At 62.6% G+C, this 16,548-nt stretch overlaps 3 protein-coding genes across 4 annotated transcripts; 1 reads left to right on the top strand and 2 right to left on the bottom strand.

Moving 5' to 3' along the window:
* The first annotated feature begins 262 nt into the window (after window positions 1–262).
* DPP7 (dipeptidyl peptidase 7) lies at window positions 263–3,411 on the top strand. 2 transcript variants are annotated; one of them, XM_049782569.1, is made up of 13 exons: window positions 263–395; window positions 862–975; window positions 1,073–1,212; window positions 1,297–1,460; window positions 1,538–1,673; window positions 1,748–1,829; window positions 1,909–2,075; window positions 2,170–2,230; window positions 2,455–2,573; window positions 2,654–2,810; window positions 2,900–2,964; window positions 3,056–3,126; window positions 3,213–3,411. In XM_049782569.1, exons 1-13 carry the CDS (start codon window positions 287–289, stop codon window positions 3,319–3,321), a joined length of 1,494 nt encoding a protein of 497 aa, XP_049638526.1. In that variant the 5' UTR covers window positions 263–286; the 3' UTR covers window positions 3,322–3,411. The 2 variants fall into 2 exon arrangements, with proteins under 2 accessions (XP_049638526.1, XP_049638527.1); XM_049782570.1 differs by lacking the exon at window positions 2,455–2,573 and having other exon boundaries at window positions 2,727–2,810.
* A 747-nt stretch (window positions 3,412–4,158) lies between these two features.
* MAN1B1 (mannosidase alpha class 1B member 1) lies at window positions 4,159–10,335 on the bottom strand. The gene is made up of 13 exons (XM_049782563.1): window positions 10,105–10,335; window positions 9,644–9,752; window positions 8,965–9,071; window positions 8,061–8,215; window positions 7,774–7,877; window positions 7,131–7,316; window positions 6,622–6,770; window positions 6,169–6,357; window positions 5,479–5,669; window positions 5,276–5,396; window positions 4,930–5,127; window positions 4,728–4,859; window positions 4,159–4,525 (listed from the first exon to the last, which is right to left on the bottom strand). Exons 1-13 carry the CDS (start codon window positions 10,216–10,218, stop codon window positions 4,322–4,324), a joined length of 1,959 nt encoding a protein of 652 aa, XP_049638520.1. The 5' UTR covers window positions 10,219–10,335; the 3' UTR covers window positions 4,159–4,321.
* A 1,747-nt stretch (window positions 10,336–12,082) lies between these two features.
* On the bottom strand, window positions 12,083–15,950 carry UAP1L1 (UDP-N-acetylglucosamine pyrophosphorylase 1 like 1). The gene is made up of 9 exons (XM_049781632.1): window positions 15,656–15,950; window positions 15,112–15,313; window positions 14,825–15,000; window positions 14,164–14,336; window positions 13,885–14,078; window positions 13,637–13,777; window positions 13,076–13,264; window positions 12,466–12,532; window positions 12,083–12,301 (listed from the first exon to the last, which is right to left on the bottom strand). The coding sequence occupies exons 1-9, from the start codon at window positions 15,948–15,950 to the stop codon at window positions 12,218–12,220; spliced, it is 1,521 nt and encodes a 506-aa protein (XP_049637589.1). The 3' UTR covers window positions 12,083–12,217.
* Between the last annotated feature and the right edge of the window lie 598 nt (window positions 15,951–16,548).

Consider the following 16,548-nt stretch of genomic DNA (forward strand, 5'->3'; position numbering starts at 1 on the left):
GGGCCCCGCGCCCACCGCCTCACGCGGCCCTCGGGCCTTCCCCCGGGGCCTCCCCCGGCCGCCCCACGGTCCTGCCACCGGCCGGGCGCGGGGTCCGGGCGGCTCAGTGGGCCGGGCCGGGCGAGGCTGGGGGCGGCGGGGAGTCCCCGCAGCGTCGCCCGCGTCTCCGGGACGACCGCTCGAGCGGAAGGGCCGGCCCCAACGGCCGCCGGGCCACGTGACAACGGCCGCGGCCACGTGACAACGGCCTCCGGAGCGGCCCACGTGACCGCGCGGCAGAGGCGACATGAGCCCCCCGGCCTGCGCCCGCGCTGCCCGGCCCTCGGCCTCGCTGCCGTCGCTGCTGCTGCCGCTGCTGCTGCTGGCGCCGGCGCTGCGGGGCCTGCAGGAGACCGGTGAGCCGGGGCGGGGCGGGGCGCCCGCGCACCCCAGAGCCCCGCCCTGCGCACCCCTAGACCCCGGCCTGGGCGCCCGCGCACCCCAAAGTCCCGCACTGCGCATCCCTACACCCCGACCTGAGTCCCCGCGTACCCCAAGACCCGGGCCTGGGCTCCCGCGCACCCCAAAGCCCCGGCCTGAGCTTCCCTAGATCCGATCTGGGCTCCCGCGCACCCCAAAGCCCCTTTCTGCTCACCCCTAGACCCCGGCCCGCACTGGACCCTGGGCTCCTGCACACTCCTAGACTCCAGCCTGAGCTCCCCTAGACCCCGAACTGGGCTCCCGCGCACCCCAAAGCCCCGTCCTGCGCCCCTAGCCCCCGGCCTGAACTCCCGCTCGCCCGCCCCAGACGCACCCCGAAACGGTGGCCTGAGCTCCCGCGCACGCCTAGCGCCCGGGCTGAGCTCGCCTCCGCCTCCGCAGCCTACAGCGACCTGAACCCCGAGTTCCGCGAGGCCCACTTCGCGCAGCTCCTGGACCACTTCAACTTCGAGCGCTTCGGCAACCGGACGTTCAGCCAGCGGTTCCTGGTGTCGGGTGAGGCGCCGCGCCGCCCCGGGCCCGGCCCTGCCGGCTCCCTCGGCCGCCGCCTCGCCTCGCCTCGCCTCACCGGGGGCCCCGGTGTCTCTCCTAGACAAGTTCTGGAGCCCGGGCGAGGGCCCCGTCTTCTTCTACACGGGCAACGAGGGCGACGTGTGGGTCTTCGCCAACAACTCGGGCTTCATCCTGGAGCTGGCCGCGCAGGAGGAGGCCCTGGTGGTGTTCGCAGAGCACGTGGGTGCGGGGCGCCCTGGCCTTGGCGGCGGGGCGGGGGCACCCCCAGGCCTGGGCTCGGCCGACCCCCGCTGGCCCCCGCAGCGCTACTACGGCAAGTCGCTGCCCTTCGGGGAGAACTCCACGCAGCGTGGCTACACGGAGCTGCTGACGGTGGAGCAGGCGCTGGCCGACTTCGCCGTCCTGATCCAGGCCCTCCGCGTGGACCTGGGCTGCCCCGACCTCCCGGTCATTGCCTTCGGCGGCAGGTGGGAGCCTCTGGGCTGCCCTGGGGGGCGGAGCGGGCAGGGGAGGGGTCGCCCCGCTGACGCTCTGCCCCACCCAGCTATGGGGGGATGCTCAGCGCCTACATGCGGATCAAGTACCCCAACCTCGTGGCCGGGGCCCTCGCGGCCAGCGCACCCGTCCTCTCGGTCGCTGGCCTCGGAGACTCGCTACAGTTCTTCCACGACGTCTCAGCGGTGAGTGTGGGCCCGGGCGGGCCACCCCGGGCCCATTTTAGCCACGGCAGCCACCACCCAGTTTCTGTGCCCAGGACTTTGAGGCCCAGTGCGCCGAGTGTGCCCAGGGCGTGCGGGAGGCTTTCATGCAGATCAGCGACTTGTTCCAGGACGGAGGTGAGGAGGCCGCCCCCTTCCCCACGCACCCCTAAACATACCGCCTGCTTTCACCCTAGCACTCTCACACCCCTCTCAGCCTTCGACAGGCTCAGCCATGCCTTGGGCACTTGCCAGCTGCTGTCCAGCACAGACCACCTGACCCAGCTCTTTGGCTTTGCTCGAAACGCCTTCACCTTGCTGGCCATGATGGATTATCCCTACTCCACCGACTTCATGGGCCATCTGCCCGCCAACCCTGTGAAGGTGGGCAACGTGGCAACGTCTGGGGCTGCCTGATGCTGACTGGGTGGGTGGGGAATGGCCCTTAGGGGCTCCTGAGAGGCTCTTTCCTCACCAGGTCGCCTGTGAGCGGCTGCTGAGCACTCAGGACCGCCTCGAGGGGCTCAACTTACTGCTGGGTGAGTCTGAGCCCCTGTAGGCCCTGAACACAGCACAGGCGTGCTGGGACAGTGGCAGACTTCAAAAACGCTATTTTAGGGGACTGCAAGTGTGCATGTTGTGCTAAGGCTTACTGGTGTTCCCAGAACCTGCTGTGAGGTGTGCTGCAAGGTGTGGGTGTCTCTAGAGCTTGCTACAAAAGTGGGTGTGTTTGTGTGCCTTAAGGCTGGCCTACTGTCTCCAGGGCTAGTGTACAACGCATCTGGCAGGGAGCCCTGCTATGACATCTATGAGCAGTACCAGGCCTGTGCTGACCCCACTGGCTGTGGCACCGGTTCTGACGCCCAGGCCTGGGACTACCAGGTACAGGGAAACTGGGCTGGGGGCCAGGGAAGCGTGTGTGGTGCCTGCATCCCTGGGGCTGACCAGGGAACTGCCCACAGGCCTGCACTGAGATCAACCTCGTGTTCTCCAGTAACAATGAAAGTGACTTCTTCCCAGCACTGCTCTTCACAGAACCACTGCGGCGCCACTACTGCGAGCACAAATGGGGCGTGCGTCCCAGGCCCGACTGGCTCCGCACCAACTTTTGGGGTGCTGGTGAGGCTGGACAGAGGACAGTGGGGGAGGCTGGACAGAGGCCAGGGATACCACCCTCATTGCCCAACCCCCCGCTATGACCTTTGCAGATCTCAAAGCTGCCAGCAACATCATCTTCTCCAACGGTGACCTGGACCCCTGGGCACGGGGCGGGGTGAGTGCAGGGAACAGGAGTAGCCCAATCACAGGGCACAACAGAACTGGCCGCCACACCACAAGGCTAACTAGTGTGTACTTGGTGGCAGGTCCTGAGGAACCTTAGTCTGTCGCTCGTGGCCATCAACATCCAGGGTGGAGCTCATCACCTGGACCTCAGGTGCGGCCTGGCCAGGATATGCTGTGGGAGGAGGTAGGCCCTAGCAATGGTCTGACCCCAAGCCTCTGCCCCTTGCTGATCCTCAGGGGAACGCACTCGCAAGACCCAGCGTCTGTTCGAGAAGCACGCAAGATGGAGGCCACCCTCATCCACCAATGGGTACAGGAAGCCCAGAAGATCCGCAAGAGGTCATGAGTGGAACAGAGAAAGGCAGAGCCAAGGCAGAACCAGGCCACAAGCAGCCAGCTAGGCTGAGTCTTTTTAATAAAAACAGGGCAAACTGCTTCCTGCTGTTCCTGAAATGGGGGGATGGGAGAGGTCACTGGAGCATTGTACACTGTCCCTCCAAGGCCCCAACACCTGCTGTGGATGCAGCTGCACTGTCCACGGGGATGGGGAGGGGGACATGTTTGTTCTGTCTCACCTTGTACTGAGCACAGCCAAGCATTTGGCCACCCTGACACTGGCACTGCTGCTCAGGTGCCCAGTGAGGACAGAACAGCAGGTCACCTGAGATGCACTCAGGCCCTGGGCTACCTCTGCCGCACTTCAGCTCTGACTCTCAGGGCCAGGAACCCTCCGGAAAGAAGCGCCAGACAGAGGTACATTAGGCTGAGTCTTGCAGCCGGGTCTCCCTGAGGGGGGAACGAGTGAATTGCAGTATTGCTGAGGGCCAGGCCCTGAGCACACAGGGCACGTCCACTGCATAGCTGGAGCGGACAGTGGCACCAGGGGTCTACCCAAGTTCCTGTGTCAAGTCCCAGCTAACTGCCCCATCAGTGGAGGGAAGGCAGGGAGGGTGAGATGAGCCCACACTGTCCAACGGGTGCTGGGGCTGCAGGCACAAGGATCCTGGTAACAGACGAAGTTAGGGCGCTGACCCAGGTAACAGACTGAGTTAGGGTGCAGACCCAGGTAACAGACTGAGTTAGGGCGCAGACCCAGGTAACAGACTGAGTTAGGGCGCAGACCCAGGTAACAGACGGAGTTAGGGCGCAGACCCAGGTAACAGAGTTAGGGGTGCAGACCTAGGTATGGGGCCCAAGAGATGTGATTGGCTCTAGGCTTGCAGCTTTTCCAGGGACTTCAGATGCATGGGACGGTGCCCAACAGCTGCCAGGTCAGCTTTTGGAAGCCATTGGCCCACCCCAGTGCAGGTCAGAGCCTGGGCTGTACCCACGCAGTTGCAGCCACCCTAGGTGGGGGTCCAGATAGGCAGGGGGTGCGCCTCGGTGTTGAACACGTAGGTATCTAGGCTGAGTGGGCCCAGCTGGTCAGAGAAGAGCAGATACAGGTATTTGAGCGTCTCCCCCAGGAAAAAGCTCTCCATCTTGTCTAGGGGCTGTGGGTTTTTTGGATCCTGGACATTCTTGATGGAAGAGAAACCACCTGAAGTCACCTGCAAGAGAGCCCAGGGTGTGTGTCATGCCCGGGCCTGGGCACTTCCCCCAAGGAGGGCAGGGCTACCCGGCAAGGACATTGTGGCAGCAGGGATTGAATGAGTTGGGTACGGCAGAGGATGAGGTCCCAGCAGGCCAAGCACACTGGGACTCCACATCTGGACTAGGGCAGGCTCCTTAAATGCCAGTGGGGCTGCTCACCCGTGTGTAGGTGTTGAAGCTGCGTAGGAGCTCCCAGCCCCAGTCCTGGTACTTGCGGTCCTTGGTGAGGTGGTAAAGGTAGAAGAGTGACTCCACCGTCTCGGGTCGCAGAAGGTTGTGCCGGTCGCCCACCTGTGGGGGCAAAGGCTCAGGGGGGCTGCGCAGGTCTAGTGGCCCAGCGGGGCCATCCCACCCGCCTCACCTTCACGCTCACGTCCTTCTGGAACTTCTGCGGGTACAAGTTGAAGTGCACGATCTCAGGGCTCAGCCCCGTCTCCATCTGCCGGTTCATCTGGTAACAGGTCTCCATGAGCGCCCGCGCCAGCTCCATGTGCTCGGCAGGCAGGCCGTGGTGGGCACCAAGTGCCAGCGTTCCTGGCAGGAAGCACACCAGGTGGTCCTGAAACAGAGGGCCTTGTGAGGGTTGGAGGATGGATACAGTTCCCCAGAGCCCAGGGAGCTTGGTTGGAGACCTGAAGGGGGCTGGTGCAGCAGCCTGCAAGGCACAGGTCCTGTCCTCCCCATATCCCACGCCTGCGCACACTCACCATCTTGTTGCTGAAGCGCCCGTGGTTAAGCTCTCCCACAAAGCTGAGATTCATGGGCGCTGATCTGCGAAGCAGGTGCTTCCGGATGCCCTCCACAGCTTCCAGGTAATCATCCCGTAACCTAGGGGATAGTACCAGGTTGGGGTGCAGGCAGAGAGCACCCCCAACTCCCTCCTCCTGTGTGCTGAAAAACAGGGCCTCACTGTGTCTCCTTCTTCCCGCCCTGCACCCACTGCTTGAGCAGGTACTCATAGTAGCTGTCGGCCCTGGCGCCCAGGGTGAAGACACCCAGATGGGTGAAGAGTCCACTGTGTGTGTTGATGAACATGGGTACCAGCCCGTCCTTCTTCCCCGATAGTGCGTGCACATGCCGTGTCACCTTCTCTGCAGCCTCCTGGGGCAAAAACAGGGCAAGTGATGGGCAGTCAAAGCCAGGAACCCCAACTTCATCCCCCAGTGTGGGCGCTCTGCTCTCAGCTCCAAGAGTGGCCTTTGTGGCACAGCACAATGCTGAGAATGTAGCCTCTGCTGGCCCAAACCACATCCCATTGTGTCCCTGGGGAAAGGGACATTGGTTCCAGTTTGAGGACTGAGTGGGACCTAGGATGCAGGGGCAGGAGCCTTGCTCTGGAGCTTACAGAGAAAAGCAGGTACTCCCTGCGAGGAGTTCAAGGTCCAATCTTAAGAGAGGGACTGGCATGTGACAGACCCAGTGACTCCAACATGCAGAGGCATCCATGGGGCAGCGGCCCATGTGACCCAGTGACTCCAACATCCAGGGCATCCAAGGGGCAGCGGCAGGCAGCACAGCCCCCCTGCCCCATTAGTCATAAAATAGAAGTGCAGACTGCTGCACACGAGAGCTGGTAGACATGCTGGGCCCACCTGCACACCTGGTACTTGCTGTTGCCTGTGAGGCGAGAAAGCTCCCGGAACTCCAGCTGGATACTCGTCACCTCAGCCACAGTACTATCCGACGTCCAGACTGGCGGGTGCGCCACTCCAGTGCCGAGGTTGACATCCGAGTATGGGATGCTGGATGGAGTCTTGAATGCAGGCATGAGACGATTCCCCAAATCCTCCTGACACAGGACACAAGGCATGAACCAGCCTGTCCATGAACTGGCCAGGGGCCTCTCGCCCACAACTGCTGTGTCAGTGTGCAGGTGCAGGCCAGGACCCCAAACCATGAGCACCAACACCCCAGGTCATGCTGAGCCACTGCCAGATGGGGTTGGTGACAGCAGCACTGACCAAAGGACAACAAGCACAGGAAAGCTGCACCCATGAGCACCCACATAGTTTACCCACCCAGTCATTACCACCGCGCCTGCCAAGCCGCTCACCGCCTTGAGCAGGAAGAGGGGGTCCCCAGACAGGTGGTAGGCACTGAGCAGCCCCCCCAGGATACGGATCGTGCTCTCAAACAGGTTGACATCCACGTCCTTATCAAAGTGTAGCTCCCTGGACACCCACTCCCGAGCTTCTGCAAACTCTGCAACACAGAGCAAAATGACTTTAGAGCCCAGTGCCCCTGAAAATAGTGCCTGCTGTTGTCACCAACCACTGCTCACACAGTTCAAACCCACATACAGTAGAATAGACTTCACACTTCCCAGTGGGAAGAGATGTAGCCAAGGGCTCACTGAACCCTCTCATGAATCAATGTGGAGGCAGAACTTCACTCAGTGTCCACACCCAGGTGGGGAAAGGGAACATCAGGGACCCAGGCTCTCACAGGTCTTGTCCCACCTCAGAAGCCCAGCCAGGTGGTGGAAGGGAAAGTGAGAGGGGCTGCAGCAGCATGCAGCCCTGTGGGCAGCAGAGCATACGAGCCAGGAACGAGCAGCAATACCTTTCCCGAGACCCAGAATCCACAGGGTGTCCAGGGCGTCGACGAGTGTGAGGCCGAGGCCAAACCACTCGTTGAAGGACCTGGACACAGGCTTGAGCTCGTCGTGGCCCCAGGCGAATGTGCGGTAGCCCTCCCAGGCATGGCGGAAGGTGTCCACCACGGCCTGCTGCCGCTCATTTCGAGTGCCTGAAGGAGAAAACGGGAGGTGAGCCTGGGGAGCAGGCCTAGAGACAGCCCAGACGGGTCCGTGCCATGGGGCACTACCAGGAAGGGTCCACGGGACACCAGGCCCAGGCCTGCCTATGGAAGCTCCCGGCACCAAGGAGCATCACCACAGGCCTGCACCCGACATGCCTGCGGCAGAGGCCCTGCGCCAGGCAGCCTCAACCCCTTGACCAATTCAGCTGCCCTTGGCCTAACCCACAGGGGCAGCACTTGGCCCTGGGCCCTCGGACCTTGGCTCCAGGGAGAAGAGGGACAGAGTCCGCACTCTCTTACAGAACCCAGTCTGGACCACACACTCGTGGTTGCTGGGTCCAGACTGCTATTCTGGGGGGATGGGGAGCCCCAGAGACCAGCATCACCCACAGCACAAGACAGTCGCTCCTGTATGTGGGATATCCAGAGAGCAGATAGGTCTTACCTGCAGGACTGGGGATCCCCCTGGCCTTGGAGGGGGGCAGCTGGGAGGCCCTCGTACTCCTGGAAGGCCGTCCAGTGCCAGGCTCAGGCTCGGCGCCCTTCCAGCTGAGGAGAAAAGAATGTCCCATGGGCTGGCTGTGGGCAGAGATGGCACCCGGCCTCCCACCGCAGCAGGGTCCCTGGGACAGTTCCCACCCAGTGCAGACCCAGCCTGCCCGCCTTCCTCTTGCAGGAAACATGCCCAGTGCCAGCCTCAGGTCACGGTCCTTGCGTGCCGCTGGTCAATACCTGTGTGTCCTCTGCACCGAGTCTTCCTGGCCTGCAACAACTACAGCCTCTGCCCTTTGGCCGGTTCCAGGCCTCCTGGACACTGGCCCAGGCCACCTGTCGGGAGCTCGAATCTGCAGGTTGGGAGGGCCCCGTCGCACGTTCCTCTGAGACTTCTGTTCAGATAAGAGTCGCTCATGGAAACCAGCCCTGGCCTCGCAGCTATTTCCCCCCATGGTGCCTCCTCCCACAGTGCTCCCACGACTGCCAGGTTACTTGGCCTCTGACCCAGGGCAGGGCTGACAGGGCCCATCAGACCTATCTTAGGACCCAGGTTTTCTGTCCATTCTCGCCTCCAACATCCCACCCACACCGCATCTGGTGCAGGTCCAGGGAACACCCACCAGCCCTGGGAGCCCATGTCTGCGGTCTCATGTGCCCTCCCTGGTGGTGCCTACACCCTCTGCTCACCCAATTGCCTGGTCTCCTCCCACCTCAGCCCCCTTCTTGGGCTGGACACCCCACACCCACTGCCTAGGTGCTCCCCAGGTTGGGATCAATCCCAAAAATCCCAAATGGAACTTAGGGTTTCCCAGGGAAGCGCCAACCACACCCTGGTTTGCTCTGGTACCCTCTCAGACCTCCCTGGGCCTTCCCATATGTGTCCCTTGGACCCCGAGCTTCCCTGGGAGACCTGCCCAAAGCCTAACCCAAGCAGCCACTCTCCTGGGAACACCACTCTCCCAGGCTCCTGTTGTGGGCAGGGACACTGTCTCCTTCCTGATGACCAGTCCCATGCTGGGGGCTTTCACACAGCAAGGAGGGGACAGTCCCTCCCAGAGTCCACCGTGCTGGGCCATACCTAGCACCACTGGAAAAGAAGCAGACAGGCTGCAGGCAGCAGCAGCATTCGGCAGAGACCTACCAGGGGAACCATGTGCTCCGTGTCAGCTCGTGCCGCTTTCGGAGCTAGCAGCACAGGGGCAATGACTGGCTTCATCCTCTGCTCCTCCGTGGACCTCACAGTGAGAACTAAAGAAAAGTCTAGGTTAGGGCTCCTGGGCTGCGAGTTTCCACAGCAGCCCTTACCCTGGCCTGTAGGCTGATGAGTGTACCCCCAGGAGTTAGGTTGGTGGCTGTCCTGCTGGGCACATCCTGCGGGACAGCTTTCCACAGTAAGACAGGAAGAGGCCAGCGAATGACTCTTAGGGTTTCTGTCCCCAGCTCGCTAACATCATAAGCCCGAAGCTGTTGGGGACTGCAAAAAGCACAAAACCCTCCTGAGCCCCATCGGTAGCTACTAGGGGTGTTCCTTAGGCCACGCTACCGGCAGCATCACTGGTAAAGGCTTATGCCTGCTGCTGCTACTTCCCATGGCAAGTCTGGCAGCCCATGGGAAGTCCAAGTCAGGCCCCCGGGACAAAGTTGCACTCAGATGGCAGCTCACAAGTCTGGAGCACCCAGGATTGCGGCCTTCACTGTGAGTGGGCATGGCTGTATCCAAGAACAGCCTGGGCGCAGTGGCTGGGCCAGCTAGCTGGCTGCAATGCCCACCTTCCGTTTGTGGCATGCAGGCACACCCGACACACACATATGGCCAGTACCTTTCCACTGCTCGGTCGTGTTGACGTAGGACAGGAGGCCGCAGAGCAGCAAGAAGCCCGAGAGCAGCAGGATGACGTTCCGCTGTAGCCTGGACAGTTGCTTCCATTTCTAAGGCAGGAAGGAGAGAAACAAGGCTCATAGTATTAGGTGTGCGGGGGATGCAGGCATTGCTGTCAGGCCGCGTCTCGCCCACACGGGCACGTCAGGCAGCCCATGCACCCGGCCCGGCCTTGGCAGACCCGCAGGTCTGGGTCCTGTCTACCCTGGGCTGCTTCTGCCCGCGTGGGGTCGGGTGGGGGTGTCAGCGCTGCACCCCCAGATCCCCGCCTGGGGCCTGCCTGCGTTTGCCGTCCACAGGCCGGCTCTTGCGGCCAATGCGACCCCACCCGGCTCCCCCCAGGATCCGGGGGTCCCCGCGACAGGCTCCGGGCCGGGCCTGGCTGCAGCTGCCTCCGCTCACCCGCCAGCAGGAGCGCGTCCGCCGGCGTTTGCTGCCGTCATCGCTCTGGCCGAGGCTCAGCGTCACCGAGATGAAGTCTCGGCGCGGCTCCGGCGCGGCCGGCAGATGATACATGACTCGCGCCACGCCTCGCAACGGCGGCGTCAGGAGCTCGGGCCGAGACGAAAGCCCCGGCGGGGAGAACCAGCCCGACCCCGCAGCGCCGACATCGCCGCTCCGGCCATACCACGCCCATCGCACCGCGCACGCCCCGAGTGCGCCTGCGCCGCGACCTCTGAATTCAGCCCGCGCCCGCGCGCCGCGCTCACAACTTCGGTGCGCTGGCATGTAGCGCCAGGCTGCTCTGCGTCTGCGCACTCCGGGTCACGCGCTCGGCGGGTGGGCCTGTTTCACCCGCCCCCCCCAGCCCAATTCGTCCGAGTTTCTGCGCCTGCGCGGGTCAGCTAAGCGCTGCAACTGAGCTGGGGCCGGAGAGATAGCAAGGAGATTGGACGTTTGCTTTGTTTGCACAAGGCCGGTGGTTCGAATTCCGACATCCCATATGGTACCCCGACTTGAGCCTGCCAGAGGCGATTTCTGAGCGTTGAGCTAGGAGAAACCTTTGAGCGCTCCCAAAACCCCCACCACCACCACCCAAAAGCTGCAACTGGGAGCTATGAACCGGGTATCCACAGGCTCACATCCTGGAGCAGCAGGAACGTCCAGTACCCTCTCCCCTTAGGGGGGCGTCTGCTGCGTCCCAGGAAATCCTTGGGTCTTGTAGTTAGCAGTTAGGGAGGAGTTAGCTCTGCGAGGGTTGGCATGCAGGCAGGAGGTCGTGGCCGTGTGCGGGCGCAGCTTGTTGGAATTCCAGTGGACTGCAGGCCAACCTCAGAGCCCGGGTCTTCGTTGCACTCTGAGCCGTTTCATCCCTGCAGCCCTTGTCTGCAGCGCTGTTGCTTCCCAGGTGCTTTCATACCAGTGTCCCCTCCCTCACCAACCAAGCTGCTGTTTTCCCGCAGCTCTACCTCATTAGAGTGGCCTGCTCAACATCCTCTTCATCTGAATCTATTCCCGCCTTCCCTGCCTGCCTTTGTGGGGCTCCCTGTGCTGGGGCCCAGGGTCACCAGCTGTCAGACACAGGTGAGGAGTCTGGGCCAGACCGAGTGCTATGGTCAGGCAAGGCAGAGTCCCTGAGTGTCAGGGTAGGTGGCTGTGGGTCGTGGGGGAGGCTGGGCACCTCCAAGGCCCAACAAAGTTTAAACCTAGAGACACACGTGACCCCCACCCTACTGCATTAGAGAATGTATAAGAGTGCTGGCCCACAAAATGGGGCACAACATAACCGATGCACAGACACACTAGACCATGATGCTGAAACAGAACACTGCAGACCAGATGTCAGAGCACCTGTTTATTGGGAACCCCCGGTTCACGTTCTGTGACTTAGCCCTCTTCAATATTGAGTTTTCAAAAGCCCCACAAGGGCTGGAGGTAGGGGAGGAAGGTCGTAGCAGGGCTGGGGGTGGAGGTACAGACCACAGACACAGAGTGGGGTCTGGTTCCGGGTGGTATGTGGTCATCAGGAGAAAGTGGACAGCTGGGTTCCCCAGCCAGCGTTCCTGGACTGGACTAGACCCCGGATGAGGAGACGGCTGGTTGGTTAGTAATGGAGGTGTTGGGGCTGTGTCTACAGAGTGCCCTCAAGAGCAGTGGGCCACACCAGCCCCACAAGCCCTACAAACCCTCCTGTTCCACCCCAGGCCGAGGGAGAGGAAGGAGGAAGCCATGTCTGAAGGCCCTGCAGGAGGAAACCTATCTCTTCAGAGGCCTTGAGACAGTGAAATGTAGAGGCCAGGCCAATGGGCCTGAATCTCACTGAAATGAGCTGCCAGGGGCTAAATCCTAGGGCACGTGCTCAGGAGGCCCCAGTCCAGGGCCTGCTGCTAGCTGGGGAGGCTCCAGCCCTGGGACAGGCCACATAAGACTGAAGCCCGAGAACCAGCGTCTGGGGTGTGGGTTATGGACCTCAGGACAGCCCGTGTCATGTTAGCCAGTGCAGCTGCCAAGAAGGGGCCTGTCCTTGGTCCGGGAGGAAGCGGTCCTGCATCCTGTATCTGGAGCAAGCAGCTGGTCACGGGTGCAGGGCCCTGGCTTCCTTCTCATCCAGGAGGAGCGGGGTCTGGAATTCACGCCCTCGCAGGTACTCCTCCAGTCCCTGCATAGACAGAGGCCCCAGGGTAGTGACCAGTTCCCACAGCCCCCAGAAGCATCCCAACCCTGGATCTGCCCCCCAACATTCCATACCCCCCCCAGAGCTCACAAGTCCCCTACAGGAATGGAGAGCAGCCCCTTGAGCACAGGCCACCTCTGGGCACTGACCTCTCCAAAGCAGGACACCAATGGGGAGATCTCACAGACAGCAGGTGGCTCCCCTTGGTCAGGCAGGCTGTGTGCACAACTCATGGTTAGTGGGCCTGGGAGTCACCCCAGAGCCCTTCCTCAACCAACCTCTCTGAGGAACCCCCATTTCTGACAGGCCTGGTGTGGGCCATTGGGTGTTGGACAACAGCAGGATTCACTGTCTATCTCTGTCAGCTCTGCTGGAGCTCTGGGAGCAGCCTGTGGCTCAGGGCAGGGTCAGAGCAATAACTCATCTGGGAAGGCATTTATTTCGCACAGTGACAACCCAGATTCAATCCCCAGCATCTCATATGGTGCCCGAGCCTGCCAGGAGTGATCCTATAGAACCAGGAGTAATCCCTGAGCGCCACTGGGCGTGGTCTCAGAACCAAAACAGAAAGCAGCATTTGAAGCTACTGTGCTGGAGGACAGCCAGCCAGGGCTAGAGCCTGGGCTTCCCTCAGATGTACTTGGACCGTCTCCTACCACTTTCCTCTCTGTACCTGGCATGGCGGTTCTCAGAAATTCAGGCCAGCACCTGGTTTCAGGGACACTCATGGTCCCACCAGGATGTCCCCAGACCACTCACCTGGGCGGTTGATCCGGGAGCAGGACCCCATTTATATTGAGGAAGCGGGCCCCAGCCTGCACGGCCCAGCGGTAGTGCTGCCAGAGCAAGGCCTGTCGGGCTGTGGTGGGGGAGTCCCTGGCCGCCAAGTCTCCGTTCTTCAGCGGAGAGAACTCCTCCTCCCGTGGCACCTCAAAGGCTACGAAGTTCCTAGCAGGGAGAGGCTGAGAGTCACGTCTGGCCAAGGTGCAGCGGCTGACATGGGTTCTCAGGCCTCCTGGCAAAAGCAGCAGGCAGGGGACCTGCACCTTAGCTGGGTCTCTGTTTCTGAGACCCAAGGTGACCCACAATCTTCACACATACATACACACCACAGCCAGCCCCAGAGCCTGCATCCCAGGAGAGCCAAACCCACGAATAGTTCCCAGATGCCAGTGGCAGATATGAGGGTACTGAAGAGGAAGGATGTGCCCTCAGCAGAGGAATTTAGCACCCCACAGTACAGTACCCTTTGCTTCTCTGCCACTTTCAGCACCCCTGCCCCAACCCAGTAGCAAGTGGGGAGAGAAGACGCACACGCACTTGGCAAATGGGAAGACGTCAAACACAAACTTCTCCATCTTGATCCCGTTCGGAGCCTTCGGTGTGACGGAGTTCCCCTCCTCGTCCACATATGGGACCTTCTTCACGGCCACATGCGGTTGCAGCAGGGGCTCGTACTCGCTGCACGGTGGGAGAGGGAGGGGATGGCCCAGCCTGCAGGGAATGGCCTGGGCACAGGCAACCCTCACCCCCAGCCCCAGCCAGGTGGCTGGGTCCACCATGCACACCTGGTGACCCTCCGGAGGAAGGCCCTGGTGAAGAAGTGGTTGCAGATGTTGCCTGCACTGAAGAGCAGGGCCCCGCTGGGAGCCCGCAGTTGCACGGTCTCGGGGTCCATTTCGTTGTACTCCACCACCTGGGGCACACCATCCACCTGGCACACCACACCTACGGGCTCCTCGGGATACGCCTTCTCCACCACCTGCAGCCACCAGGCACAGGCTGGGCAGCGGGCCAAGGTGTGGCTCCAGGGTGCAGAGGCAGCGGTCAAGGAGCGTCCAACCCACCTTGGTGCCACAGTCTGAGCCCTGGCACACGCAGAAGCCAATGAAGAGTGGGTCGGGCAGCCGCACCAGGATGTTGTCCACGCAGTAGACGTGCACAAACTCTACCCCACGTTGCTCCATGTCCTCCAGGATCTGGTGGTCCGCCAGCGCACAGTACAGGCCACCGTTGCCATCTGCAGAGGAAGGGGGTGACAAGCTGGTACACGGGCTGGAGGCCACAGAGGCAGGGCAGGGAGGGGCCGTGCATGTCGAGACTGTCACCTAGTGGTCACTCTGGGGATTGAACCTGGGGCAGCTGCTTGCAAGGTAAATGCCCTCCCTGCTGTGCTATATCACTCCAGCCCACACAATCCCTTTTTTTTTCCCATTGGTTTTGGGTCGCATCCAGCGGCACTCAGGGGTTGCTCCTGACTCTGCACTCATAAATCATTCCTAGCAAGCTTGGGGGTCCATATGGGATGCTAGGGACTGAACTCTGGTTAGCCACATCAAGGCAAAAGCCCTCCACACTTATCAGCTCAACCTCACAATCCTTTTTTTTTTCTTTCAGAGCCTGAACCCAGGGCCTTCCACACCAGCTGCCCTGGACAGGCTTTTGAGCCCAGTCTTGCACCACACCTGGGCAAGGAGGGCATCCTCAATTGGCTGGGCTGGGTTATACCTGGTGCCATGGCGACCTTGTCCTTCCGCTCCAGGATGGCCCTGCCATCGAAAGTCACAGCGGGCAGCATGCGCTGCTCAAACATGACCACATTGGCGGGGTCCAGGTGGAAGAAGTCGTGCTCCTGGAAGAACTTGGCGGTGGGTTCCAGTGTGAACTCACTGGTCATGATGTACCTGTGAAGGGAGGGAGGCTGGGCTCGGGCTAGGATAGGAGCCTACAGCAGGGTGGTGGGGTGGGCAAAGCTGGTCTCTTGGAGAGGGGTCTCTGGTGCCCAGAGGACGCACCATGGCACGATGCAGCGTGTCCCGAAGCGCTCGCCAGCAACTGCTGCACCCCCGGATCCTCTCGGCCTGCAGCTGTACAGGCTCTTCTGGCTGGGCAGCCCCACCTGGTACATGCCCTTGGGGTAAGGCACGCCCAGTCGCGTGCCCTGCCCACCAGCCAGGAGAAGGACGGCCACCTTGCCCAGGGCGATCTGGTGAAGACCTGGAGGAGCAGAGTGTGAGGCTGGCAAGAGGGACCTGCCACCCTCTTGCACTCTTTTTGCAAGCTGGGTAAGACCCCTGCCAGACACCGCAAAGGAGCCAGCAGGGGACAGGGCCCCCCAGGCTAGCCCAGAGGCCGGAAACAGGGTCGAAGGCCTCTCTCTCTGTCCCCGGGCTGCAAGTGCCCTTGGAGCCCTCCTTGGGGCCCTCTGCACCGCCACCACACCCTCCCCCTTGGCTGGTCCCGCAAGTCCAGTTGCTCAGCGGGACCCTGGGGCGAGTTGGGCCCAGAGGCGGGTCTCGAACCCGCGCAGGGTGGAAGCGGCTTCTTCCAGGAGCCTACCTTCCTCCTCCCAGCGCCGCCTCGTGTCGGGGTGGCAGCGGGTGGCGCTGCCCAGGCGATCGGGGGGCAGCGGCTGCAGACGCGCGGCCAGGTCGGGCCCGGGCCCCGAGGGTCGCCCGTGCGCGGCGGCTGCTCGCCGGCAGTGCTCGCGCAGCACGTCGGGCTCCAACGGGCCCAGCTCGGCCAGCAGCGCGGCGCGGGGTCCCGGCGCCAAGTCGGCGCAGAAGCGCAGCAGGTGCTCCTGGCCCGCGCACCGCAGCCGCTCCCGCACCGCGCGCTCGTCCCAGGCCTCCATGGCGCCGATGCTCGGTACGCCCCGACGGCCGTCACGGGACTGGGACGGGTCGTCCCGCCCCCGGCAGTCGGTCACACGCTCCCGGCCCCGCAGCGAGCACGGCCACGCCCGCAACTTGCGCCCCGCGGCCCCCTAGCCCTCTCAAAGCCGGCCACGTCCTCCCTCCCGCCCCGTCCCCGTGGCCTCGCTAGCCACGCCCCTCTAGCCACGCCCCGGTTCGCTGAGCCACGCCTCCTTTCCCACAGCCAATCGCCAGCCCCTCTAGAGGCAGGCCCCGCCCCGAGTCCCGCCCCTACGCCCCGGCAGCCTCTCTCCGAGTCCCTCTCAGAGTTGGCCCCGCCCTCGGTTTCTCTGAGCCCCGCCTCCTTCCGACAGCCAATCGCCAGCCACTCTAGAGGCAGGCCACGCCCCCGTCCCGCTCCTACGGCCCGGCAGCCTGTCTCCGAGTCCCTCTCAGAGTCGGCCCCGCCCATGCCCCGCCTCGGTCTCTTTGAGCCCCGCCTCCTCTCCGACAGCCAATCGCCAGCCTCTTCCTCCTTGACCCCGTCCCTTCCCGGACATTTTTCTCATTCTCCGAGCCCTGCCCCAGACCTAGCCC

Source organism: Suncus etruscus, chromosome 10 (genome assembly GCF_024139225.1).
Source record: "Suncus etruscus isolate mSunEtr1 chromosome 10, mSunEtr1.pri.cur, whole genome shotgun sequence".
NCBI classification, from domain to species: Eukaryota; Metazoa; Chordata; class Mammalia; order Eulipotyphla; family Soricidae; genus Suncus; species Suncus etruscus.

Bases quoted from the DNA above. Each gene is read 5' to 3' on its own strand.
- DPP7 (XM_049782569.1), top strand. From the start codon at position 287: ATGAGCCCCCCGGCCTGCGCCCGCGCTGCCCGGCCCTCGGCCTCGCTG. The intron at 1,213-1,296 runs GTGGGTGCGGGG...TGGCCCCCGCAG, and splicing joins TGGTGGTGTTCGCAGAGCAC to CGCTACTACGGCAAGTCGCT. The intron at 3,127-3,212 runs GTGCGGCCTGGC...GCTGATCCTCAG, and splicing joins GCTCATCACCTGGACCTCAG to GGGAACGCACTCGCAAGACC.
- MAN1B1 (XM_049782563.1), bottom strand. From the start codon at position 10,218: ATGTATCATCTGCCGGCCGCGCCGGAGCCGCGCCGAGACTTCATCTCG. The intron at 9,753-10,104 runs GTGAGCGGAGGC...TTCCTGCCTTAG, and splicing joins GGACGCGCTCCTGCTGGCGG to AAATGGAAGCAACTGTCCAG. The intron at 7,878-8,060 runs GTATTGACCAGC...TTTTCTCCTCAG, and splicing joins TCGGTGCAGAGGACACACAG to CTGGAAGGGCGCCGAGCCTG.
- UAP1L1 (XM_049781632.1), bottom strand. From the start codon at position 15,950: ATGGAGGCCTGGGACGAGCGCGCGGTGCGGGAGCGGCTGCGGTGCGCG. The intron at 15,314-15,655 runs GTAGGCTCCTGG...CTGCTCCTCCAG, and splicing joins GCGGCGCTGGGAGGAGGAAG to GTCTTCACCAGATCGCCCTG. The intron at 15,001-15,111 runs GTGCGTCCTCTG...CTCCCTTCACAG, and splicing joins ACACGCTGCATCGTGCCATG to GTACATCATGACCAGTGAGT.